This window comes from Squalius cephalus (genome assembly GCF_949319135.1).
Source record: "Squalius cephalus genome assembly, chromosome: 4".
NCBI classification, from domain to species: domain Eukaryota; kingdom Metazoa; phylum Chordata; class Actinopteri; order Cypriniformes; family Leuciscidae; genus Squalius; species Squalius cephalus.
The window spans coordinates 29,618,639-29,646,267 of record NC_137125.1 but is presented as its reverse complement, the minus strand read 5'-3'; the positions used below and the strand labels follow the sequence as shown (position 1 = coordinate 29,646,267).

The following is a 27,629-nucleotide window of genomic DNA, read 5'->3' as shown; positions in this document are numbered from 1 at the left end:
TTTAAAATGTCCAGCTCTACAGAAATGAATGATATTTATGAAGAATGTCAGATATGTGTTTGTGTCCTATTTAAAGTGGTTTTATTTGACATGGAACGGGTCGGTCAAAGTTGGGCATCAGTTATTATGATATGTTACACAATAAATAAATAAAAAATATTAATGTAGCCTAAAAAGTAATAATTAACACTATACCAAAGTCCCTTTCAAGGAAATTCGGTTCACTCTGCGGGCATATTTGTCTCCGCCTATTTCGGGCATTTGAGACCGTCCTATTTACTTGAATTGGACAATCCTGAAATCTCAAAAACTGCGTACCGAATTCACAATAAAATGACATATTTCAAATCTGCTACAAAATTTGTCAAAATGTCCCATAAATTGTGTTTCTTATACTCAAATTTAAAAAGATTTTTAAAGGGTTGAAAAAAAACATATTTTTCAGACTGGACCAGTCAATGATGCCCATATGCGGTCCTAAGTGTGCGTCTCAAAACACTGACTGTTTCTTTATCAACCGAAGCATGTAACAGCAGCTGCAGTGACGTGATGACATTAATAATCGGCGATTGGCTCTATTATTCAGAAGGCAGGACTTATTCCACCATATTGCACGTTGCATTTTCTCCCATACATGAGTAATATGTCGTCATCTTTGTATCTAAAGAAAAGAGAATTTTAGAATGAGAACTATACTTGCCCGATCGAACAAGTAGCCTGTCAGTAAAGTGTCAGTAACCATAAAATAACTAGAGAATCACCACATGCGAGAATGATTCTGATTTAATTTAGTGTAAGTGGCAATTGATGGGGGATAATTTAATAATGTACTGACAGTAACAAGGTTGCTCTGTTGAGGAGAAATCTAAACAAATGAGCGCAGCACACAAAGAAACTCCCTTAACATACTGCGATAAAAATTTGTAAGTGTAACTTATGACACAGTTAACCCTCAGAGGTCGGAGATCACGCCGGCGTGATCTGCTCGCTTTTTTCCTTATGAGTTGAATTGAGACCCAAAATACTCTTTTGACTTTGATTTTACAAAACAAGTTTCATACATCAATCGATTCTGTTAAATGTGTATTATTTTTGTGTATACTCACAATAAAAACATAGTGTTGTGCTTTTCGACAAATAAAGAAAAATAAACACGAAGCGAGTTCTGCCTTCTTTCTGTCCGTGTAGTCCATTCTGAAACGCGTCCGAAAATGAATCATAACTCAGCGAATACTTCTCACACAGGCACGTGAGATATGTCTTTATGAAGCTTGAAATCTCCTCTTTTAAATGAAGTAATTTATATAAAAAACAAATGTTTTCAACTCATGTAATCCGTTTGAAAGCAAGGAGAGGTACCGTTTTTCCTTCTGCTTCATTATCTCTATAATGTGCTGAGGCCGCTCCGCCCCCGGCACGATTCACATGTAAATAGTTAGATGATCTAGTATGCATCGCATACGCCCCTCGATCAATGCCATAAAAAGTTTCTTCATCAGACTTACTGATAGTTCATCGCGTTTTGAGTATGAAACGCTTCTCCGGTAATAAAGATGCCCTTCAGATGATTCTGGACAGCGAGGAAGAATGCACCTTTTCCTCAGAGGAAGATTGTAACTCAGACGACGAACGGCAGCATATTGAAGAGCGAATTCCGCCGAGAACACAATTTCGGAGTAAGTTTTACTTAAAAGTCTTTTGTCTTTTATTTTTCGTGTTCGCATGTATGAGGAAAAAACAATATTACGTGACAGTTCTCCATTATGGACGTGAGCGCTCTAAAAAAAGCACTAAAAGACTTTCAAACTTTCACAGAGACCTCAAAACAGAAAGTACAAATCCTTTCTTTAAAACGAATTTCGTTTTGTATCAATTGTATCTTACTTTTAATAATTTTTTCATTAACAAATTTCCTGGATTTAAACTGCAAATTAACATTTATATTTCTTATAATAAAAATGAAAGACCTATGTTACAGACATATGAAAGACAACATTTCGTTGATTAGTTTTGGATAGATTATACATTTTTAATGTAAAATATCTGCCACCTCAAATAAGCTTTTGTTTGCCAATATTTGCTTATGTTAAATATAATATGTTTTGTCAAAAATAAAGTTATCAAATAATCAATCAAATCCTTAACTTTGAAATATGTATGATAAAATGTATACTTTAGTTTTTACAAAGAAAGATTACACTTGAATTGTTGTTGTAATTGTAACCTTTTTAATAAAAAAATATATTTACAAGGTAGATGTAAACAAACTAATAAAAGGTAAATATAAGCCTTTTCTTTAAATAACTTTTATTGTGTTTTATTATTGACAAATTTGGGGAGAGCATAAATATTCCAAAACTGAAAATACAGTATGAGAATTAACTGCACAATTACTAGACATGTTTTCCTTGGATATTATAGGCCAAATTGCTAGCACAATATGAGGAAAAATAAAAAAAGAATTGAGATGCTTCCAACTGTTGCTCTTGCATTCTTGTGGCTCAGTGACTCACCTGAATGAATGGCTAATTAAGTATGCAGGCCCCATTGTCTCCTCAGGTGTGAACCACTACATATGCATGACCGTAGACGCCCACTCCGCATATGGCCTTTCCAAACAGAAAGTGCTTTGCAAAATTCAAATCAATGTATTGTGTTATGTGAATGATAAGGCAGGGTGATTTTCACTTTATTTTGAAGAAAAAACACTAGGCGATGACATCCATTAGACAAAAGTCTTATTGGCACATATTTAGAATGTGTTTTATGGCCTTATTTCAGAAACTTTAGTTTTTAGTTTTTTCAATAACCACGCATAAACATTATTCTCTCAAAAATGCAGACATGTACATTCTTGTTGCTCACATTTCATGGTAGTCCTGTTTGTGCTAAATAGTGTGTAATTTTTTTTTGCCATTAATATGTTTATAAGCAACTGAAAAAAGCAAAAATGTCAGGGCATGTCAGAACATCTCAAGGACCCCAAAAACACCTTAGACCCCAGAGGGTTAAGCAATATCACACGACCAAGAGTGCGGTTTTCCTGAATACCATCAAGATTGAAAATGTGACACTGATTTCATAAAACAGTTCAATAAACAAATAGTTATAAATCACTTACATTTTAGACGCAATATTGAATATGGCAATAGTGTAAACCAAGCCCTGGGTATCCTGCTAAACTGTGGAGAGTAGAACCGAGACAATGTTACAGGTGTAATAGAAAGTTGAGAGATATCCGGAAGAGACAGTGAGAATAAAATAGGCTTATGATCAGAGAGCAGAAAATCTGAGAACACAACATCAGTAACATCAAATCCATAAGAGAGTACTCATATTCAGGGCCATTCGTTGGATCTTGTAGAGTCTTTGATCCACTGTGATAGATTAAAAGCATCTATTAGATTAAGGAACTCCTGCAACAATGGATTAGACAGACAGCAAACATGAATATTAAAATCGCCCACCAGTAGGAAGCGATCATAATTAGTAGCAATATTGCCGATAAGTTCAGTAAATTGCTGTGTAAAATCCTTAGTAGAATGTGGAGGGTGGTAAATCACCCCTAGACAGACAGGACTATTCCAGTCTAAAAAATACCTGTGCATCCCTGCCACAAGTGCCTCCTCAGAGTGGGCATTTAGTACAAGTAGGAACATTGTAATGTGCCAAAGGTCAGCACTTACACCAGAAAGAGTTGATCAACTTGTATTCCTGGCTTTCAGCCTATAAAAGTAGCTCCCTGAGATTCGGCAAGACAGGCCAAACATTTTGAAGCATTGTTGTCAAATATTGATATTGGTTGTGGGACTTTAGTTTTCATATGATGCTATAATTCTAACCTGGAGTGTATTTTTTTATATTTGTAGCTTTTTATTTGTGAACTTAAAGTACAATGTTTACATTTGGTATTTTATACACCAATATTTTATGTTGGGGCTTTATTAAATAATTTACACTTAAAGGTGTGGTTTGTTTTCTTGTAATGTTTAATTCATTTATGTTGTGAGCTTTATATTGCTGCTATAGTTTAAATTTAAAAAGTACAATGTTTACATTTGGTATTTTATACACCAATATTTTATGTTGGGGCTTTATTCAGTAATTTACACAGTTGTTGTTTGTTTTCTTGTAATATTTAATTTATTTATGTTGTGAGCCTTGAAAGTGCAATGTTTACATTTTATATAGCAATATTTTATGTTGGGCCTGTAATCATTTGTTTTTGAAAAGTGTTTTATATTTCATTATTTTATATTTCTGCATTCATAATCAAACATTTGCCCAGAAGTTCTAAATACAAGAAAAAAAAAAGAATCACTTATGAATGCGTACATTTTTGAGTGTATACTTTAAAATGTAGAAAAGAAATAGTCCTTTCCATGTGGTCAATACATTATTAATTGATTAAATTTACAGAAAAGGTATTATATCGTGATATATATCGTTATCGGGATATGAGATAACTTAAATTGTGATATGAGATTTTGGTCATATCGCCCAGCCCTAGTCCATCATAGAGATGTGGATGTTTAGGAGAGCTTAATGGTCGTAGACTAGAAACGTACAGCAGTTTAGAGACAGCAAACAATCAGATAAGCAAACACGAGAGCATCAGACGGCATGCCAAACACACAGGCGCAATCTTGAATCAGACCAGTTCAATCAAACACAAATTGTAATTTGTGTATTTGTTCTTATTTTATTACTGACTGTTCACTTGTTTTAAATAATGTGTGAACATACACACACACATTTATATTTCATTTAATTATTATTTTTTTTTGCTGATTGAAAAATTATCCGATCCGTGGCTCAAAAAACGTAAATGATCCGAACCGTGAATTTTGTGATCTGTTCCACCACTAAAACTGACGTAACAGGTATTTTGAGTTTGCACGCTTCACCTGTGGTGGGGTTGGTGTGTGCATTTGTAAATGTCTCGGGAGTTTTTTTTACGTTGCTCTGTTTATCGTCAGTTATTTCCACCATTTCATCAAGCCACTCTTCTTTAAAACATGATGACGTTTTATTTTGCACATCTTTGCATTTTGTGTTGCCTCTGGTATTGAGCAATTTGGTCCACAAACATTAAAGAACAGCGACTTAAAGATTTGGCTCACTGCCACTCACACAATTCTTTCTATGAATACTGTAAACCGCATTCATTGGTACTAACTCTATAGTGGTTGACCAGAGCACTGCAATTATTTCTCATTTAGATTACAATCAAATGGATTTCCCCACACATTTGGTGCCTGTCCTCTAGGCTGTATTTTATTACATTTTATTTTATTAATGTCGCTGTTGAGACATTATAAGTGCACAACTTAGAGTGAATGGGTAGATGGGACCTGAACCTGCTAATGCGTGTCCATAAATGTCAACAATTCTCAAGCTGTCTAAGAGAATGTTGGAGTCTGTGTTGATGAAAGATGTAACTTTAATAAGCATAGTTTCTGTGCTGCAATAGGGATTAAATCCTGGCTGAATTTATTTTACACATACGATTACTTTGCATGACTGATCATAGTTGAGAGGACATTTTTCTAATACTGTAGACATCAATGTCAGATTTAAGATCTGTCTGTAGTTAACCAGTTCCCCTGGGCGACAATGTTTTTTGTGTGATCTGCCAGTTTGAATGTTTTTGAGACGTGTTCTAAATAAAGAAAAGAGTTGACAAAATTGAGAAGAGGTTCTGCCATTAAAGAAAACACCTCTTTCAGTAGCTTAGTAGTTATGGGATGTTTTTGGTTTTGACGCTTTGTTAGGTTTTGATGTTTTACATGTCTAAATATTTTTATGTCTGTTGCTTTGTGCCATTAAACTGGGGTTAACTTTTATTTGTCTTTTTTTGTCTTAGACCTGATGCCAATGAAAGAGGGGAGTGAAGATCTGAATGAAATGAAAGAGAAAGATCAGTATGAGAAACACAATGCTTTCATAGTGCAAGAAAAATCATGTAGTTCCTTGCAGACTAAAAAAACTGCCTCACGAAAAAGAGCTAAGAAGACAGGAACTGGATTTTATTTCACCTGCTTTGAGTGTGGAACGAGTTTCAATCAACCTGAAGACCTTAGAGTCCACATGGAAATTCACAATGGAGAAATGCCACTGAAAGATGAGAGTAAAGTCCTGATTGAAATGGAAAAGAAACATAATGCTTTCATAACTCGAGAAAAATCATGTAGTTCCTTGCAGACTGAAAAGACTTCCTCACGAAAAAGAGCTCAGAAGACAGGAACTGGATTTTATTTCACCTGCTTTGAATGTGGAATTGGTTTCAATCAACCTGAAGACCTTAGAGTTCACAAGGGAATTCACAATGGAGAGAAGGCTTTATCCTGCTTTGAGTGTGGAACGAGTTTCAATCAACCTGAAGACCTTAGAGTCCACATGGCAATTCACAATGAAGTGAAGCCTTTCAACTGCCGACAGTGTGGAAAGGGTTTTACTCAAAAAGGAAACCTTAAAGTCCACATGGGAATTCACAATGGAGAGAAGCCTTACACCTGCCAACAATGTGGAAAGAGCTTCACTCAGAAAGGAGCCCTTGACAGGCACATAAGAATTCACACCGGAGAGAAGCCTTACACTTGCAAACTGTGTGGAAAGTGTTTCACGGTAGCACTAAACCTTAGGTATCACATGAACATTCACAATGGAGAGAAGCCATTCAGATGTGATCAGTGTGGAAAGAATTTTAGACGTAAAATAACCCTTAATAACCACATTAAGATTCACTCAAGAGAGAACTGTTTTGAATGTCATCAGTGTGGGAAAAGTTTCACTGAAAAAGGAAACCTTAAACTCCACATGAGACTTCACACTGGAGAGAAGCCTTACACATGCACTCAGTGCGGACAGAGTTTCACATATAAAAAATCCCTTGATGTCCACATGAGAAATCACACTGGAGTGAGTCCTTTCACCTGTAAACTGTGTGGGAATGGCTTCACGCGGCAGATAAATCTTAGATATCACATGAACCGTCACACTGGAGAGAGGCCATTCACATGTGATCAGTGTGGGAAGAGTTTCAGACGTCAAGCAACCCTTAATCAGCACACGAGGATTCACTCAAGAGAGAACTGTTTTATATGTCATGAGTGTGGAAGAAGTTGCCGTTCCCTGAAAAGCCTAAACAGGCATCTTACATCCAGACACAACAGAAAGAAGCCTTATAAATGCCACCAGTGTGGAAAAAGTTTCCGATTCAAAAAAATCCTTAAGACTCACATGAGAGTTCACACTGGAGACAAGCCCTTCACGTGTCTTCAGTGTGAGATGAGTTTCACTTATCAAAGGGGCCTAAAACGTCATTTGCAAACTCATTCTGGAAAGAAAATGCAGTGTTTAGAGTGTGGCAAGAGGTTTACAAAAAGGAGCAATTTCAGAAATCATCTGCTTATCCACTCCGGAGGAAGATCATTTGATTGTGATCGGTGTCATAAAGAATTTCTTTTGCCATCACACTTACAAATACATATGAAAAGTCATGCAAATGTGAGAACTTATTCATGTTCTTTGTGTGGAAAGCGTTTTAAATGGCTCGGCAATTTAAAATGGCACCAGAAAATACGGATATGTGTTAAATTAAGGCTACGTTCACGTCGCAGCTGAATGTGGCCCCATTCTGATTATCTGCTCAAATGCAGGTTTTTTTTTCTTTGCTTTTTTTTCTATGCTGTTCACAATGACCCTTAAATGTGGCCTGTATCAAATGCTTTTCTGAACAGGTGAAGCTCCACCTTGGCATGTTCATCACATCAATGTTAGGCTGCATAGATTAAGTCAGCTGGAACTTGGAACACTTCCCATAAATCCCCCCAAAAATAAATAAAGGACCTGCACCTGGACACGACGACAACGCAGTCCTGAAGTGTCAACTAGTCTCTCTCCTGTGAAGGCCGTTTTTGAGGTTTATGCGGCGATGATAACGTTTTTCAAAACAAATTAAGGCTTGCACCTTAGAACCTATTTCAAAGTTTGCGTTCTCGAGCCACCAGGCACTGTTGTTTTGCGAATGAGCAGGGGCCTGTTTCAGAAAGGAGGTTAAGTGAAAACTCTGAGTATGTTAACTCTGAAATGAGGGAAACTCTGGGTTTTCTGTTTCAGAATGGGAGGTATGTCAAACCTGAGAAAGCAGACTAAGTTAAGCCCGTTTCTGAAAGAGAGGTAACTTATACTCAGAGTCAGTTACCATGGTAACTTACTCTGTGAACCTAACCTGGTCGGGAGCAGGTTTTCTTTGGTAAACCCAGAGTTTCTATTGGTCTCCTCCCCTTTTTTAAAGAGGAAGCGGTGTTTAAACACCTCATTCATTCTCTCGGTACATTTATCCATTGCTGTTTTTACTGCTGTTTTTTTTCCCTATTTTTTTAATAAGATGAAGTCTATATAACTCCTTAACTGGCAACTGAAAATACAGTAGTAGATTAGAGTTACATAATGTAGTTCTAAACAAATTCTACAGAATTAAACTGGCATTTACTGGAAATCACTGAACTGTGTTCATCTGTGCAACAGAAGTTGATGGACCGTCCTCCTGCTGTTCTTCCACACTCTGAGGGAGGGAGAGATAAGAATACCTGTTTATACTTAGATTTAAACTTAGATTATATTGGCTACTCCACATAAAAATGTAATGTGAATGTGTAGATTGTTTGATGTGTAGACACATAATATTAACATTACCACTGTAGGCCTCTCTGTGGCAGCAGAAACTCTTTATCCCCATCGTCCTGTGAAGATGAGCATTTGGTTGAGTACACTTTATAACACTATTTGTCATCATTTCTGGTGTATTGAATAGGCTACTTACGACTGCCTGTGGTTCTGTTGGGACAGGAGGCTCCAAAAGACCAACAAAAAACCCAACCCAAAGTAAAATAAATGGAAATATAAAAAATAGCCTATATAAAAAATAACATATGTAAACCTCTTACATTTTATGAAGGCCCTTAGATCTTTGGGACTGGCTCTGAAGTCCCTCCAGGAATTCCCTCAGCCAAAAATGCTGCTGCACTGCTAGACACTGGATGCTATTTAGTTATTTAATATGTCAAATGTAAAGTCAGGTAACCTACACCCATGATATGCTCAAGCCTTACTTGATTGAATTATGTTTTTATATTTAATTTTCAGCTGCTGCCATGTTCTTTTAATGCCTGCAGGATTGCACCGACATGAAAATTAAAATTAGGTTTCATAACATACTGTTCTTCCAGTTTCACATCTGATATTATAACAGTTGGGTAAGTTACTCTAAAATAGTTATTAATTACTAACTACAAATGACATCTTCAACAGTGTAAATAGATTAATGTAATACTGACTATCTTTAGAAAGTATTGGTTTACTAATTACTAAATCCCATGTCAACCTCAACCACTTGAACGATACAAGGAGAGACAAGAAACTGCACTTTTAATGCTTTCAGATAAACAATATACAATTGCATGAATTATTCTTGAATTGACCAAAGTGTGTAGAGGGAGAAGGTTACATTAAAAATATACCTTTTAAAAATGTATGTTAAATATACAGAATTGTTCTAGTCTAATGTAATTACATCAGCTTTTACTTTAAATTACAGAAGAATTAAGAGTAATCCCTTTAATTAAATTACAGTATTTGGATTACTTGGTAATTAATTACACCCAACACTGTATAACAGTTATCAAAATGTAAACTTGTGCATTGACTCGAGCAACTATTTTCTCCCTAGCTAACTCTCTGTCCTTCGCTGCCGGAGCTGATATTTAATAATAATAATAATATGTGTTTGTACTCTCCATATGCTTGCAGAAGCTCATCCAGTTTTGCTGGTGAGAAATATGAAGACCTCTTTTTGTCTGGCGCTGTTGCCATGGTGACTCATAATATCTGCGCTCCACTGAAAATGACTTTTTATAGTTGTGGTGCACGCGCTTAACTCAGAGTCAGTCAACTCAAGAGTTGATTGAACTAACTCATTTCAGCTGTTCTGTAACCGAAAACTCAGTTTCCCATCTCAGGGTAAGTCAACTCAGAGTTCAAGTTTTAACTCAGAGTTGGTTGAACCACCTTTATGAAACAGGCCCCAGGTCGGAGCGCATTAGGTGTTTTCTGTTAGAATGGTGAGGTGTAAGCGGCCCCTAAGTTAATAAATAATGATCTTTGCAACGGAAGTGAATCAATCAAAACTAACTTTATTTTTGGACAATAACTTTATTCAAGAGCTGCTCTAAAGCCAAAACAATCTCTGTTACTTTAATTTCCCATTATCACTGTAAAGCTGCTTTGAAACAATCTATATTGTTAAAAGTGCTAAATAAATTAAGGTGACTTGACTTAAGAAGTGATTTGCCCATGTTTAGCCTACTACTTTTATTTGCAAACTTCACTTCATTTTACTTTGACCTTGATGCTTTTTCCCCCCTTTTGTCATGTACATATTATCACTTGTGGCCTGACCATCTCCTTGCTATGTGTAACCCTCTGCTGTTGAGTCCACATTCAAGGTTTCTGTTAAGTCTGTTCAAGTCAGGTCTTTGTTTTTTCTTTCTTTATTATTTATTTCTCATTGTTTGAATAAACTACACTCGGTTCAAACTTTACTTGCCTTCAGTGGACAATCTTTTACAGAAGGCTCCACCACCACCTTGCTGTTTTGGATTTGTTTGAATGACTTCTGCCAATTTTCTGGCCCTGCTTTTGTCTTACCTGTTAAAGGGATGGTTCGGAGTAATTTCAACCTAGGGTCCTTTGCACCATGACCTCGAGCCAAACACCCCCCCAGAAGCTTTTTTTCCCTTGGTCGAACATTATTAAAGTTAGAGCCCTTAAAAGTCCTTTGCAAAACTCACAAGTGTAAGGGAAAAGCTAGTGAATTTAACACACCATAGAAATATATCCAAAAGAAATATTATTTTTTCCGAAGTGTTGACAACTTAGTGTTAACTTATAATTGTTGCAAACTGGTACTACCAACAAAATATTAGTGCATTCCTGGAACTGGGCGTCATTACACTACATCCTTATGCATCGCTTTCTGCCAGGACTTTTACGGGCTTTTCCCAAATCACGGAAGTGACCTCGACGTTCGGGTTAGCGGTAGCATGAGCCATCAGGCAAGTGTTATTTAAATAAACTCCTGATATACTTACAAACTTTCCAATGCATCGTTTTATGAGTACATAAGCTATTTGTACTACTGTAGAAGTTTGGTACCATTCTGGGCATTATTAGTGGGGTAATTTACGAGATACAAACTTGGATACATTAGCACCTGCACTGATATTTCTAAATAAGCTCTAACTTTAATAATGTTCGACCAAGGGAAAAAAGGCTTCTGGGGGAGTGTTTGGCTCAAGGTTATGGTGCAAAGGACCCTATACCCAGGGGGCAAAACACCTGTTTTTTAGGAAATCAGACATGGACTGCTGTAAAAGGTTGTCATATAAAAATGAAATCTATGATGTCTGAGGATCACAACCTGGGTGGACAACCCGGTCAACAAGCTGCTGGAAACTTGTAATTAGGGTCAAAACAATGCTACCTCAAATTCTGCTTTAACTCCCCGGAATCACCCAAACATGCTAAAAAGGTTTAATTATATTCATGAATCCTGAGCCATATCTCCCTGATACTTTATGCTAGAAACAAACTGAGCACATCTTACAAAAGAGTGGAAGATAAGCGTTCATCTCATGCCTTGATTGTACATGTAATTAGAATGTAAGAGTTAACAATGCCTCTTAATTCATAGGTAGGCAAAAAAAAAATTGAACATTCCATTTGTAATCGGTAGCATTATTTTCCCTTTGTTGTTGTTAAAATAAACAAATTACCATTTGAAGTTAACTTTTACTAGATGAAATCATATTTTGATCATTTTCATTAACCAGACAGTCCTCATGGCCCATAACACATTTAGAGGGAATTCAATTTCAAGCCTATAATAGCCTGTCAATTCAAACAAGATCCAAGAAAGAAGTTTACCATTAACTGATGTTAATTGTATACTGCTCTGTTTCTGTATGTACAGTATATTGTTTGCATATTTATGTAATATCTATTATTTGTATTGCAATGTCTAGTATTTCTAATATTCTTTCACAAGTGGGATAGCTTTATTTATTCTATCAAAATTAAAAAAAAGGATTTGAGGATTTTGGGTTAGGCTGGTTACTGTTCAATCCAGGTGTTTGGAGTGTGAGACAAAGGTACTGACAACTAAATGTTGAAAGACTAAAACACACAGGAGTCATGTGTGGAGTAGGTTTAAAAGTCATAAAAGTGCATCTATACATCATTAAAGTGCTCCACAGGCTCTGGGGAGTTAATAAAGGCATGGATGACAACTCTGCCAACTCCTTCATTCTGGACACTGTAGAGGGTGTGGAGTATTATCCTTGTGTCTGCCTCCTCTTAAGCGTCAAAGCTTGCGCTACTCCTACATCTACGTCATACATCGTCAAGTGTTACTCTTGTGGCGCAAGTCGACTTGCGTTGGCCGTCTGCTGGAAGCTAGTTATTTTAGTCGATAAAGTTTTAAATATTAATATTTTTCTTACACAAACGCGTAGCTTCTCTTCAGAAGGCCTTTATTAACCCCCCAGAGCTTATGATGGATAGATGCACTTTTATGATGGATAGATGTACTTTTATGATGGATAGATGCAAATTTATGATGGATAGATGCACTTTTATGATGGATAGACACTTTTATGATGGATAGATGCACTTTTATGATGGATAGACGCACTTTTATGATGATAGACGCACTTTTATGATGGATAGATGCACTTTTATGATGGATAAATGCACTTTTATGATGGATAAATTCACTTTTATGATGGATAGATGCACTTTTATGATGGATAAATGCACTTTTATGATGGATAGATGCACATTTATGATGGATAAATGCACTTTTATGATGGATAAATGCACTTTTATGATGGATAAATGCACTTTTATGATGGATAGACGCACTTTTATGATGGATAGAGGCACTTTGATGAAAAATATACCCATTGACTGTCATTATAAAGCTTGGAAGAGCCAGGACACTTTTTAATATAACTCTGATTGTATTCTTCTGAAAGAAGAAAGTCATATACACCTATAGGATGACGTCAGGGTGAGTAAATCATGGGCTAATTTTCATTTTTGGGTGAACTATCCCTAGGACCATAGACATAAAATACAAATAGGACTACCAAATTGCCTATCACAGTTTTTGGCAAGTTAATTACGTGATGTGACACATCCTATTGACCCTGTTCACATTTCTGGGTTTCTCAGAAGTGGAAGGCATCATAGTTGGGTTAACTTCTATAGCAGTGAATGAAAGACTACATTAAATATATTTTTTGTATTCCAATTTGCTCAAATAGCAAAAGAAAAACGCCACAACAGCGTTTTCACAACTTTCAAAAAGAGTAAAAAAAATAGATAACGGCAGTCGGAAGAGAGAAAGTTGTCAACTTTGTCACAGCCGCGCTATTAGAAACACCCTCACAGCAGCGTTAACTAGTTTTTGTGTAATATAATACAAATATAGTGTTATATGCGTAATTATCTTTTATTATGACAGTATGTGGCAACATGTACGTTAAAAGCGCATCTTCTGCACTAAACAATGATATTGCAATATTCTAGACTCTTACATGTATATAACGCCACACTTACACTACAGAAGACTGTACATTTTTTTGTATTTTCAAATTACAAATTACTTGTATTTTAATTAAATACTTTTTTCACAGCAGTATTTAGTATTTTATTTAAATACATTTGATGAGTAAGTATTTGTTATTTGTAATGAAATACTTTTTGATGTATATTTGTGCCCATCTCTGGTTAAAGGCTGTCAGAAGAACTGCTCCTGTGCAAAGAGGGCAATTCCATGCTACATAGGATGCCGTTGCCAGGGGTTGGCAACCAAATGTAGTAGGAGACAGCATGCTGAAACACTAGAGAGCAGCGACAGCAGCAGTGACTCTGAAAACAGCTAAACAATTTGTATAAACATTATTACAGAAATTAGTTATCACCCTGAATTGTAATCTGTTTGTCTGTTTCATTAATTGTTTTTTTTGTTTTGTTTTTTTTTTGGTACAAATTGCTACTTAATGTAACAGTTTTAATCAGTAAATACTTTTAAACCTACTCCACACATGACTCCTGTGTGTTTTAGTCTTTCAACATTTAGTTGTCAGTACCTTTGTCTCACACTCCAAACACCTGGATTGAACAGTAACCAGCCTAACCCCAAAATTTTTTTATTTCGATAGAATAAATAAAGCTATCCCACTTGTGAAAGAATATTAGAAATACTAGACATTGCAATACAAATAATAGATATTGCATAAATATGCAAACGATATACTGTACGTACAGAAACAGAGCAGTATACAATTAACATCAGTTAATGGTAAACTTCTTTCTTAGACCTTGTTTGAATTGACAGGCTATTATAGGCTTGAAATTGAATTCCCTCTAAATGTGTTATAGGCCATGAGGACTGTCTGGTTAGTGAAAATGATCAAAATATGATTTCATCTAGTAAACGTTAACTTCACATGGTAATTTGTTTATTTTAACAACAACAAAGGGAAAATAATGCTACCGATTACAAATGGAATGTTCAATTGTTTTTTTTTTGTTTTTTTTGCCTACCTATGAATTAAGATGCATTGTTAACTCTTGCATTCTAATTACATGTACAATCAAGACATCAGATGAACGCTTATCTTCCACTCTTTTGAAAGATGTGCTCAGTTTGTTTCTAGCATAAAGTAACGTCGCCTTCCAGGCAGCGAGGGGATGGGTAGGTTTAAGGTTGAGGGTAGGGTTAGCTGCCTCTAAGGAGCCATTGGGGGCATAAAACACCATCGAGCCATAAAGTATCAGGGAGATATGCCTCAGGATTCATGAATATAATTAAACCTTTTTAGCATGTTTGGGTGATTCCGTGGAGTTAAAGCAGAATTTGAGGTAGCATTGTTTTGACCCTAATTACAAGTTTCCAGCAGCTTGTTGACCGGGTTGTCCACCCAGGTTGTGATCCTCAGACATCATAGATTTCATTTTTATATGACAACCTTTTACAGCAGCCCATGTCTGCTAAACCCCCTTTGCCCCCTGGGTACTAGGTTGACATTCCTCTGAACCATCCCTTTAAACACGTATACAGATCCTCACACAAATCATCTCTTTACTCTGCAGGTATTCACAAGATAATGTATACATAAATATTACTCAGTTCAGTGTGCTGTTTAAAATATTACTCTTTTAACCCTCATGTGGTGTTCAGGACATTTTTGTCCGGAGAAGATTTTCTTTTTCCCGAAAATACTAGTTAATGTTATCGCTTTGGACTGAAACTTGGTGACTTTTTTCACAAATGGTATACATACTTCTGAAATGTTTTGTGACACTTTTCTTAATTTTTTAGGGGGGGTTTTGTCACCTTGTCACTCTTGTGGTGTTCCCGGACAAAAATGTCCGGACTATAAAAAATAGATTATAAATCGTACTCGGTTACTAATGTAACCTCGGTTCTCTCTAGAGAGGGAACGAGTACTACGTAATATCTTACGCTAGGGGAAAACCTCTTTTCCACGAGATATTGAAGCCAAAAAATTATCCTTAATTTTGCAATAATGTAAAACGCATTGCAGCAGCCTGCAGCCATGGGCGAGACAGCTCGCGCGCCCATTGGCTGCTCTGCAGCAACTGCACCAGCCTATCGAGAGAGGACCCTCATGACGTCGGAACCAATGAGGGCGCTTCGCGCCCAATACGTCATGTCCCGCCAAAAGAGGGTGGGGCTCGACTATAAATATAGCCTCGAGAGGCTGGTTTGACCAGTTTTTTATCGCCGAAGCGAACCGGAGCGTGATGCATGCACGGCAAGATACGCAGTACTCGTTCCCTCTCTAGAGAGAACCGAGGTTACGTTAGTAACCGAGTACGTTCTCTTACGAGAGGTTCTCTCGTACTGCGTAATATCTTACGCTAGGGGAACACAGTGTAAAACGCCGTGCGTGCTTGAGATACAACACTAAAGTCCCCAGGGCAGGTGCCCGGGGCTCATACAGTGCCTAATCACATGGGACTCACAGAGAATCCGGGAAGAGGGGCTAGAATAGCATCATTCCTGTAATATAGAGCTCTAATAAGAGCAGAATAAATCAAGTGTTCCACACAGCCAGGGCGAACTCGGCCTGGACTGATGAATATGGGGGACTTATGCACTGCCCACAGAAGTATACAGGCGATCAGTGATCGACGCTCTAACTGTTTCAGCCTCCTGAGCCGATAGCATCGGGCAGGCAGTGCTGAAAATTTAGACCGAGAGCAACTTAGCTTGTAAAGCGGGAACCTCGAGGTTATAAAACCTTATAAATGTAGACGGGGAGGCCCAGCCTGCCGCCATACAGATATCTTGCAAGGCAATCCCGCTAGACCAAGCCCACGACGAGGCCATGCCTCTCGTGGAGTGCGCTTTGACACCTAACGGGCATTGCAGGCCCTTAGATGTATAAGCTAGCGCTATAGCGTCAACTATCCATCTGGATAAAGTCCCCTATGCGCTTCACCGAAGTGAGAGCCAGAAGAAACACTGTTTTGAGAGACAAGTGTTTAAGGTCTATTGATTGTATTGGCTCGAATGGGGCACCTTTCATGGCTTCCAGAACCGTGGAAAGGTCCCAAACGGGAACCGAGGGAGGTCTGGGAGGATTCAGCCTCTTAGCTCCTCTAAGGAAGCGAATGACCAGATCGTTCCTTCCTAGTGACTGGCCAGACGTTGGTTCAGCGAACGCTGCTATGGCCGCCACATAAACTTTGAGCGTGGATGGGGCTCTGCCCTTATCCAGAAGCTCTTGTAAAAAGGAAAGAACCTCCGACACCCCACAGTGTGAGGGTGAAGTGCCGCGCGCTGTACACCAGCTAGTGAACACAGACCATTTTGAGGAATAGAGCCGTCTCGTAGATGGAGCTCTAGCCTGCGTGATCGTGTTTAACACTCCCGCTGGGAGGTTAACGGGTACCCGTTGATGGCCCACACATGTAGGGACCAAAGCTCCAGGCAAGGATGCCAGATCGAGCCGTTTGCCTGCGAGAGGAGATCCCTCCTCACCGGTATTGGCCACGGGGCGGTACTCGTCAGCTGCATCAGGACTGGGAACCAGGCTTGGTTCGTCCATAATGGGGCGACGAGCAGTACCGGGCATCCGTTTTCCCTGATTCGCTCTAACACCTGGGGTAGAAGCGTGACAGGGGGAAACGCATAGAGCGGGCAGCGGGGCCAGACGCGAGCCAGCGCATCCCTGCTCTTGGAGAAAAATTCCTGGCAGTGAGCGTTCTCTTGAGATGCAAATAGGTCTATTTTCGCTCTGCCAAATGTCCTCCACAGCAGTTTGACTGTCTGCGGGTGTAAAGACCATTCTTCTGCCGGAAGATTGTTCCTGGACAGTCTGTCTGGTCCCACATTCAGGTGGCCGGGCACATGCGCTGCTCTGAGCGAGCGCAGATAGTGCTGAGCCCAGACCAGGAGGCGTTCCGCCAGCATGTGAAGGGTTCTGGATCTGATACCTCCTTGGTGATTTATATAAGCCACCACTGACATGTTGTCCGAATGGACCAGGACGTGGTGTCCTATTATGTGGGGACAAAAACGCCTCAGCGCGTTGTCGACTGCCATCATTTCCAGGCAGTTTATGTGTAGAAGCTTCTCCCGTTCTGACCACTGGCCGAAGAACGGTCTGCCCTCTAGCAGCGCTCCCCATCCCGAGGTTGAGGCGTCCGTAGACACCACCTTCACACTCGAGGAAGTCCCCAGGCTTACACCTGACCGGTACCAATCGGTCACTGACCAAGGTTTCAGAGCTGCGATGCATTTCTGATCGACCTTGAGGCGCGAGAGACCGGAGGTCCACGCTCCGCGCGGAACGCGCGGTTTTAACCAGTACTGCAGCGGGCGCATGCGAAGCAGACCCAGCTGAAGCACTGAATATGCTGAAGCCATGAGACCCAGCATTTTCTGAAACTTTTTGAGCGGGACTAAAGTGCCGTGGCGAAATGTTTCTGTCATGCGCTGAATATTCAGCCTGTGCTGCGGTGAAAGCTGTGCTGTCATAGACAGCGAGTCCAGTTCTGTACCCAGAAAATATATTTTCTGACTGGGAGACAGCGAACTCTTTGCCCAATTGACTTTGAGACCTAAATTCTCGAGGTGATCGAGTAATATGGTCCTGTGTTCTATGAGCTCTGACTGTGATCGAGCTAGAACCAGCCAATCGTCCAAATAATTCAGTACTCGTATGCCCCGGAGCTTGAGGGGTACGAGTGCTGCATCCATGCACATCGTGAATACGCGAGGTGCCAGGGATAGGCCAAACGGCAGGACTGTGTACTGATATGCCTGGCCCTCGAAGGCGAATCTCAAAAATCACCTGTGACGTGACACTATTTGTATTTGAAAATAAGCGTCTTTCAGATCTATCGACATGAACCAGTCCCCTTGGCAAATTTGCGAGAGGATTTTCCTGGTCGTGAGCATTCTGAACCGTCGTTTCAGAAGTGCTCTGTTCAGTCGTCTTAGAGGGTCTGAGACCCCCGTCTTTTTTGGGTACCAGAAAATATCTGCTGTATATGCCCCCTTCGCTCTGAGCCTGTGATAAGGGTTCTATAGCTCCTTTGCTCAGTAACTTCGCTATTTCGGCTCGAAGTAGGTGTGCACAATCACTACATTTGGTGCACAATCGACATGAGTCGATTTTATTTGTGCGGGCCGTGTGTGGCGGGCCGTGTTTGTGTGTAGTAATGGGCACTGGGCATTTTTATTACACTCATAACACCGTCGGCCGTGGCCGGAATACCAGAAAATACACTCTTTATGGGATTTATCTGGGTCGCCGTAAAAACGGCGTTTGTGTACAGGCAAGCGGGCTGTGTTGCCGACTTGTTTACTGCAGAATACACTGGAACAGTCGCAATTACTGGAACTGAACGAGCGAAAATTTTCGGTGGAAGTCCGGCCGCAGCGGGACTTGAACACCGTCGCTTTCCTAAGCTGGTTAGGAAGGCTTAGGGGCCTCGGGCTTTATCACAATCTTCGGCCGTGGCCCGCGCGGCGGCCGGTGGAGCGAGAGCGCGGTCTCTGATCCCGGGTCTGACGGCGCTGTGGGGCGACGGCAGCTGATGGTTGCGGCTGGGAGCTGCGAGCAGATGGCTGTTTTGAGCGACCTGCTGCGGAGCTTGAGCGCTTGGGCAGGAAATGTTTCATGGCCTGCGATGTCTTCTGAACCTCAGCGAATCTGTCTGCGAAATCCTTGACAGAAGATCCGAAGAGGCCAGTGGGGGAGACGGGGGCGTCGAGAAACGCAGAGCGCTCTGAGTCCGACATCTCCGAGAGCGTAAGCCACAGGTGCCTCTCAGCCACGGTGATAGAGGCCATGTTCCACCCTATGGCCTGCGCGGCGGATTTAGTGGTGCGAAGGGCGAGATCCGTCGCACTTCTCAAATCCAGAAGGCTCACAGCTTCCGGTCCTTCCTCGTCCATCTTGCGGAGAAGGTTGGCCTGGCAGATCTGGAGTATGGCCTTAGAATGCAAAGCTGACGTGGTGCGGCAGGCTTTAGATGGCAGCGCCGTCTTAGCGCGCCGTCCAGCGGAGGGCGGGCAAAGATGGGCGGCTACCGCTTCCTCGACGGGAGGGAGAGAGTCAACTACGGAGAATGCTTAGCAACCGTCAACTACGGAGAATGCTGCGGACACGGGAGCACGCACTCTGGCTGAAAAAGGAGCGTTCCAAGACTTAGCGACCTCTTCGTGAAGCTCAGGAAGAAAGGGGGCTGGTCTTGAAGGCTGCGAAGCACGGTCCCTTTGCAGAAAACAGCCGTCGAGACGGTTGTGTGCAGGCTGCTGGGGCGTCGACCACTCAAGGCCGAGGCTCTCGACGGCCTGCTCGTGCAGACGCATAAGCTCCGCTTCAATGCTGGCTCTTTTCCCAGGGGGCCGGTGAGAAGACGGTGCGAGGTCCGCGGAGCTCGACCAATCCTCACTGCCCGACGCTAGGAGAGAGAAACTGTCGTTCTCCTCACATACAGCTTCCTCGTAGTCCTCCATGGTGGAATCGGCGGCAGACCGCGGCCGCTGACCGGCAGCGAGAGACTCGGGTGAAGCAGGCGGCGAAGCTGGCGGGCGCACCGGCGAGCTTTCGCGGGATGGAGGAGGTTCCGGGACCCGCTGAGCGCGGCGCTTTTTACGGCGCGGCAACGCAGCGGGCGAAGGCGCAGTCTCGGAGAAAAATGCCCGGCGAGTCCGCAGAGTCACCATCGGCATTAGCTCGCAGTGAGGGCAGCCGCCGTCAACGAGCGCAAGAGCTGCGTGTTCCTCACCCAGGCAGGAAACACAGATGACATGGTGGTCCCCGTCGCTGAGTGGAGCTTGGCATGAGCCACAGGATGTACGAGGCATCTTGAAAAAGACGCTCGTGCTCTTTTAGAGAAAAAATGTGTGTCGCGGTGGCGAACACACACAGCAGTAAAAGGATATGTACGCCGGAAAGCGTGAGCAGGAACGGCGACTGAAGGCGGCGAGTTGTCGTCCAGCAGCTTCAGATGTGGCGCTAATCCCGCTGAGTGCTTCCTTCAGATGGCACGGCTTCCTCTCTGGATCCAGCGATGCGTGAGCTTCGCTGAAGAGATGAAAAACTGGTCAAACCAGCCTCTCGAGGCTATATTTATAGTCGAGCCCCACCCTCTTTTGGCGGGACATGGCGTATTGGGCGCGAAGCGCCCTCATTGGTTCCGACGTCATGAGGGTCCTCTCTCGATAGGCTGGTGCAGTTGCCGCAGAGCAGCCAATGGGCGCGCGAGCTGTCTCGCCCATGGCTGCAGGCTGCTGCAATGCGTTTTACATTATTGCAAAATTAAGGATAATTTTTTGGCTTCAATATCTCGTGGAAAAGAGGTTTTCTCCTAGCGTAAGATATTACGCAGTACGAGAGAACCTCTCGTAAGAGAACTCTCATTATACTATATTTTCACCCAATATTGGATTCAATCTTTTTGTCAACTTGTTCTCTTTCAGTTAGAACTGGTTTTATATTTCTACTTGGATCTGATTAATCGTAGGCCTCATTTATTTGAGAGTAGGCATCTCATTTTTTGAGTAAAAAAAACATTATTTTTGAATAATTTTGGAAATATTAAATAAAATCTGAAGAAAATTGGCACTGTTGATCACATTAGTCTACTTTAATATTTCACCAGGAATTTTGTTTTGAAAAACTTTTATTTTGTACAATATGGCACTGAGTTACACTTGTGGTGTTCCATTGGGCCATTGAGGGCCATTGTGGGCCATTGTTTCAATGGGCCTTTGAAAGTGAATGGCAGAGACCAATGCAATCAATGAATGGAACAACACATAAAGCTTAGAATCTCAGCTTTTTAATGCATCTAATCACTTTGATCAAATCCTAACGAGTGCTGAGTTATCACTCTAAAACGGAGTGTACCCCCCGCAGGCGCCACCTAGCTGCGAAATAAATAATCATAATATTTTTCAAAAATATTACCTTGATCAACTTAAAATAGGTGTCATTTGAAAGCTTAGAGTCTGAAATTTACAATGAATGTAGCCAATTTGATAAACTCCTAAGTAGTGCAGAGTTATTTGCTGATAAATAGAAAAGAAAAAAAAACTATTTATAAACTACTTTTTTGTATTGCATTCAGCAATATGTCAAATACATCATACAGCTCAGATAGTCATGTGTCATATGTCATTTGAAAGGTCTTAATGAGTAGAATACAACAAGCATAATTGTTTCAGGCTTTTTACTAAACTTGAGCGAGGTTTTTGAAAAAGAAGCCCTTCAAGAGACCCATGTGTAAACCATGTATGGATGCTGAATTTTAGACACATTTCCGCTCGTAACTTCATGAAACATGCTCCGATTGTGGAAAATGACACATCATTATTTACAGCAGATGCTTACAATTAAAATGAGTCCTCAACATAATCCATCACTCAGAACTAAAGATATTCCTCATTGAGTTCTAACACAAAAGAAATTCACGGACTCACGTAGCCAAGCAAGGTAGCTTAGACTTGGCCTTTTTACTCGTATCTTCATGAAACATAGATTGATCATGAAAAATGGCACATCGTTATTTACAGCAGGAGCTCACGATTAAAAAGAGCCCAAACTCAATATATTCCATCAATCAGATCTAAAGATATTCCTCATGGCGTTCTAACACAGAGAATACCACAGACGCACCTAGCCAAGTATATACTCATGAAGCACTCGCGTTTGATTTTCGCTCATAACTTCACGAAGCATGCACATATCGTAGAAAACTGTACATCATTATTTTCAGCAGACTATCACGACTAAAAAGAGCCCAAACTCAGCATAATCCATCACTCAGGTATAAAGATATTCCTAATGGAGTTGTAACACACAAACCCCAACAGGCGCAAGCAGAGCCTTGAATATAGATGTAGCCTAGCACTTATGTCGCGTTTTAACTCATAACTCAATGAAGCATGCATAAATTATGGAAAATGACGCATCATTATTTACATGAGATTGTTAAGATTAAAAAGAGCCCAAACTCACCATAATCCATCACTCAGATCTAAAGATATTCCTCATGGACTTCTAACACATGTCTCTCCCATTCACTTTCAAAGGCTAATTGAAACAATGGCCCTCAATGGCCCAGTGGAACACCACAAGTGTAACTCTGTGCCATTTTGTACATAATACAAGTTTTTCAAAACAAAATTCCTAGTGAAAAATTAAAGTAGACAAGTGTGATCAACAGTGTCAATTTTCTTCAGATTTTATTTAATATTTCCAAAATTATTCAAAAATAATGTTTTTTTTACTCAAAAAATGAGATGCCTACTCTCAAATAAATGAGGCCTACGATTAATCAGATGCAAATAGAAATATAAAACCAGTCCTAACTGAAAGAGAACAAGTTGACAAAAAGATTGAATCCAATATTGGGTGAAAATATAGTATAATGAGAGATTTATAAGCTATTTTTTATAGTCCGGCCATTTTTGTCCGGGAACACCACGAGAGTGACAATGTGCCATATTGTACAAAATAAAAGTTTTTCAAAACAAAATTCCTGGTAAAAAATTAAAGTAGACTAGTGTGATAAACAGTGCCAATTTTCTTCAGATTTTATTTAATATTTCCAAAATTATTCAAAAATAATGTTTTTTTTACTCAAAAAATGAGATGCCTAGTCTCAAATAAATGAGGCCCACGATTAATCAGATGCAAATAGAAATATAAAACCAGTCCTAACTGAAAGAGAACAAGTTGACAAAAAGATTGAATCCAATATTGGGTGAAAATATAGTATAATGAGAGATTTATAAGCTATTTTTTATAGTCCGGCCATTTTTGTCCGGGAACACCACGAGAGTGACAATGTGCCATATTGTACAAAATAAAAGTTTTTCAAAACAAAATTCCTGGTGAAAAATTAAAGTAGACTAGTGTGATAAACAGTGCCAATTTTCTTCAGATTTAATTTAATATTTCCAAAATTATTCAAAAATAATGTTTTTTTTACTAAAAAAATGAGATGCCTACTCTCAAATAAATGAGGCCTACGATTAATCAGATGCAAATAGAAATATAAAACCAGTCCTAACTGAAAGAGAACAAGTTGACAAAAAGATTGAATCCAATATTGGGTGAAAATATAGTATAATGAGAGATTTATATTTATATTTATATTTTTGTCCGGGAACACCACAGGGGTAATTGGGTTGTGAACACCACACAAGGGTTAAAAGAAAAACTCAGTTTTATTAGCTTTAGTGATGCAACGTCATATTAAGCATACATTTTGTAATCAAACTGTTAAAAAAGTAGGCCTAAACATTTGAACCGGGGGCTTTTTCAGCACCAAAGGTTCTGTGTACAACAAAAACTGCCGTAGTTCAGTGGCCTTTAACCTGTCCAGTTCGTGTAAACCCCAGGGTTGCCGTGCAAATTCACTCTGCATCTTCCCTCTCAGCGCATGTAGTTTTTGGGATATCTCTTCCTTTTGCCTTATAGACAGACGACAGTGTTTTGGGCCACGAGTCAAGAATGTCAAGAGGTGTCTGACTACTCCTAAAATGAACATATGCATGTAATCTAATACAAATGAGCTTACACAAGGAATTCCTGCAGCAATTAAGGGGCTGACACTGGTTTGGTGGTTGCTGTAGTGTACTCTGCTCTACTGAAAGCTTCATCTGATCGAGAAGGACATTCCTGTTCATTGAACACAATTCTTCCCTCAACATGATCGCCTCTGATTACACATCTCTTAAAACTCTCATAGGAATTTTGATTCTTAATACATTTTAGATATGCTCTTGCTGGCGCATTACAGATCAGAGCTTCAATATTGATGGTGTATATCTGGTCTTTATAACTTATTCCATTGTCTTTAAGATGCTCGTCTTCATTCAAGAAGTCAGAAAGAAACTCCTCAAGGGGACTAGGCTTTTTTTGTCCACAAAATATTTTGCCAGTAATGCCAGAATTGGATACTGCTACTTTTGAAAAGAGGGATACCATCCATGTTTACACTGAGAAGGACACCATTCCTCTCTATCTGACAGATGTTTTATCTTGTGGTATAGCAAGAAGTGTCCTGGCATCCAAAGGCAACAGGTGCCCTTGCTTTCTTAATATGGACAGTAATTGATTCACAGATCTGTAAATTCCACAGATCACTCTTTTTTTGGCCCACTGTCTAAGGTTTTAAAGGAGTCATAACCTTGTATTACCTTGGATACCCAACGCTCTATTATAGTCTTTCAGGCCCTTCTAAAAAAGAAAAGTGGAAAAAAAATAAACACAGAGCTCCTCTGACCCTTATTTCTGAAGGCATTATTGTCTCGCGAGATCTGATGCGATATTTTGGCTGTCGTGGACAGTCATTTTAATAATGCAAATGAGGGGCGCGTTGATTGGTGGCAGGAAGGAGGGGGGTTGACACCGCAGGTAACGCTTTAGCATATCATTCCAAAATGACATCATGGCGCAAGTTATGAATGAACCCGACCTGGCCGCGACCGGCTTCCCGGCCAGTGTATAAGTATGAGGCGCCGTTTAGGGCTTAAATCAAACTTCATTCACGCACACATATATGAAACACGCTTGCATACATACTAAGTAGTCACACATATATATATGAACTCTCCACGCACATACTCATATGAGACGCGAGCGCACAAACACACAAACTCGCGCACATACTCATATAAGACGCGAGCACACACACACACACACACAAACTAGACGGCGCCTCATATATAAGCGTTAGGCAATCAATATACAATAGCCAAATTCATGATGATCTCAGTCATTTGTTGTTTGCAAAGTAACGTTAGCAGCCATTCCCCATGTTTACCTCGAAGCTAATACTCCCGCTAGCATACAATAGCCGCATTAGCAGTTAGCTGCTGTTTGTTACACACAGTAGAGCAATAAAAATCATTCTTACCGTTTCAATTGCAGGCAAGTCTCTGATTGTTGAAAATGGCCCCTTTTTCCCGAGCTTCGATGCCAACTTCGCCTGATATTGCCTCAAATTTGTGAAGGATTCCGGCGTAAAATGGTTAGTTAGCACAGACCATAGACTGTAAAAAATATGGACAAAGCGTCTGTGACGTCACCCATAGACTTTCTGCAGAACGGTTTTGAAGCCGTTTATGGGGGGTATGGGCGGCGCCATCTTGGAAAATCTTGGGAAATCCTAACCCCGCCCACCTTCTAACGCAGCGCACGTCACTCAGCTCGCCTGCTACTCCGGTTATCTCTGTGTATATTTTAGGCAACGAAATATGTTATAAAACACCATACTAACTCTTTTCGTTTTCATTTAAAGAAATCTTAACATTATAGCCACACAAATGTGGTTCAGGCATCGCGTATTGATTATATTCACTGCATATAACGTTAGCCTATTTATAACTAAACGAAATATAAAACACAACCCTGCTTCTTTTCGTTTAAATATAATATAAAAATATTAAACATTTTAATATGGTCCAGGCAATATGTGCATTTGTACTAAACAACAGATTTTGCAGTAAACAACATATAGATCATCTTCGTTGTGTTAAAATTTAAAATGACAAAACTCAACCCAGTCTCTTTTTGTTAAATTTCAGTTTTATCAATATTAGCCATTATAAAAGTATAAGTAAAAGGTATAAGAAGCTAACGTTATACAAATAAAGCAAACAATTCAGTCAAACACACAAAGTCAGCGCTCGATCTAGTCTAACCATACAACGGTAAAGTTAAATAGCTTATAAAGTTATGAAACTTAACTTAGCCCTCAGCCAAAACGATTGGCCAGGGAACAAATTATAGTTTCACGAGACCAAAAATCGCCCGTTAGATATACACAAGAAAAATGATATCTCATGTTTAACCACTACAGAGACCCCAGGGTCAGCGGCGAACGACTAGCCGAGGAAAAGCTGTTCCAGGCGGGGTACATGCGCCGAGCGCCCGGTCATCATCGCTGGATCTCACAACTGGATACAATTTTCATAAATCTTTAAATAAACCACAGATTTGAGCTTTAAATAACTACATTCTCGCCTGAAAAACTCTTAAAACTACATTTCATGATACAGAAACAGTAGTATTATATTTCAACTGTGTTAAAAAATGGCGCTTCTTATGTTGTCATTCTCCTTGGCGCAAGCCTGAGCTGTCAATCAAGCTGTCAATCAAAGTTAACCACACCCTTATTTGTCATACATTTTATATCTAAATATTATCTAAACTAACGAGTTAGAAAAAAATTCACTACCCTCGCCGTTGTCAGGCACTCGGAACCTATTGAAAAATACAATAAAAGTCCATGGGACCAACCTGTAAAAACATGAATTTATGCTGTGAAAACGGACATTTTAACATGGGGGCTATGGACATTTGCTCCCTTTTGGGACCTTCCCCTAGCGGATTTTCGATGTATTGCAGTTTTTCGCACTTCCGGGTAGGCTTCATTTTTCAGATGAGAATGTTGCCCCTTGGCACAGACACATAACGTTAAGCCAGTGGGAAGGGTTGTAGGAACCGCGTCATTAAAAATGAATTTAATCCACTGGTCCCTGACAGCTTGGTCCGTTCTTGGGAGAGAAAACACATTTACATGTTGATTCTGGCAGTCAACAACAGAGCAACTCAGTGTGCACTATGTTTCTCCATCTATCTCCATCTTTCTCGAGTCGACTCTGAACTGAATATGAGGGGGAGAGGGGCGGGCTTCCCGCGGCATAGGTTTGCGGTGTCCATATATGGTATATCCTGCCCCGTCATGACGTCAAGACGGGGCTGAAATCAAAATCTCGTATTTGAGTGCGCGTGCACGCGCGCTGGTTTATTTACCCTGAGGTAAACAAACGCTTCACTTTTAAATATCGGCTTCCCGGCCAGTGTATAATCGTTAGGTAATCATAACATACATTGATTCTCGTGGAAAAGTGAAAATTGCAGGTTATGACTCCTTTAAGATTTCAATACCAATTTGACTTGTAAATAATTATTTGATATCATGTTTCAGTCAGAGAGAGA

General features: G+C 40.0%; 1 protein-coding gene across 2 annotated transcripts in view; it reads left to right on the top strand.

Moving 5' to 3' along the window:
- LOC307157104 (uncharacterized protein) overlaps positions 1-27,629 on the top strand; it is a 43,098-nt gene that overhangs the window by 1,015 nt on the left and 14,454 nt on the right. Inside the window, exon 3 of one of the 2 annotated variants that reach the window (XM_079868866.1) lies at positions 5,867-10,656. The exons of the other annotated variant lie outside the window; for it this stretch is intronic. Coding sequence (XP_079724992.1) covers positions 5,867-7,626 — 1,760 coding nt within the window. The 3' untranslated portion in view covers positions 7,627-10,656. Of the gene's footprint in view, positions 1-5,866; positions 10,657-27,629 lie in introns of those variants that run through there. 2 annotated transcript variants of the gene reach the window in all.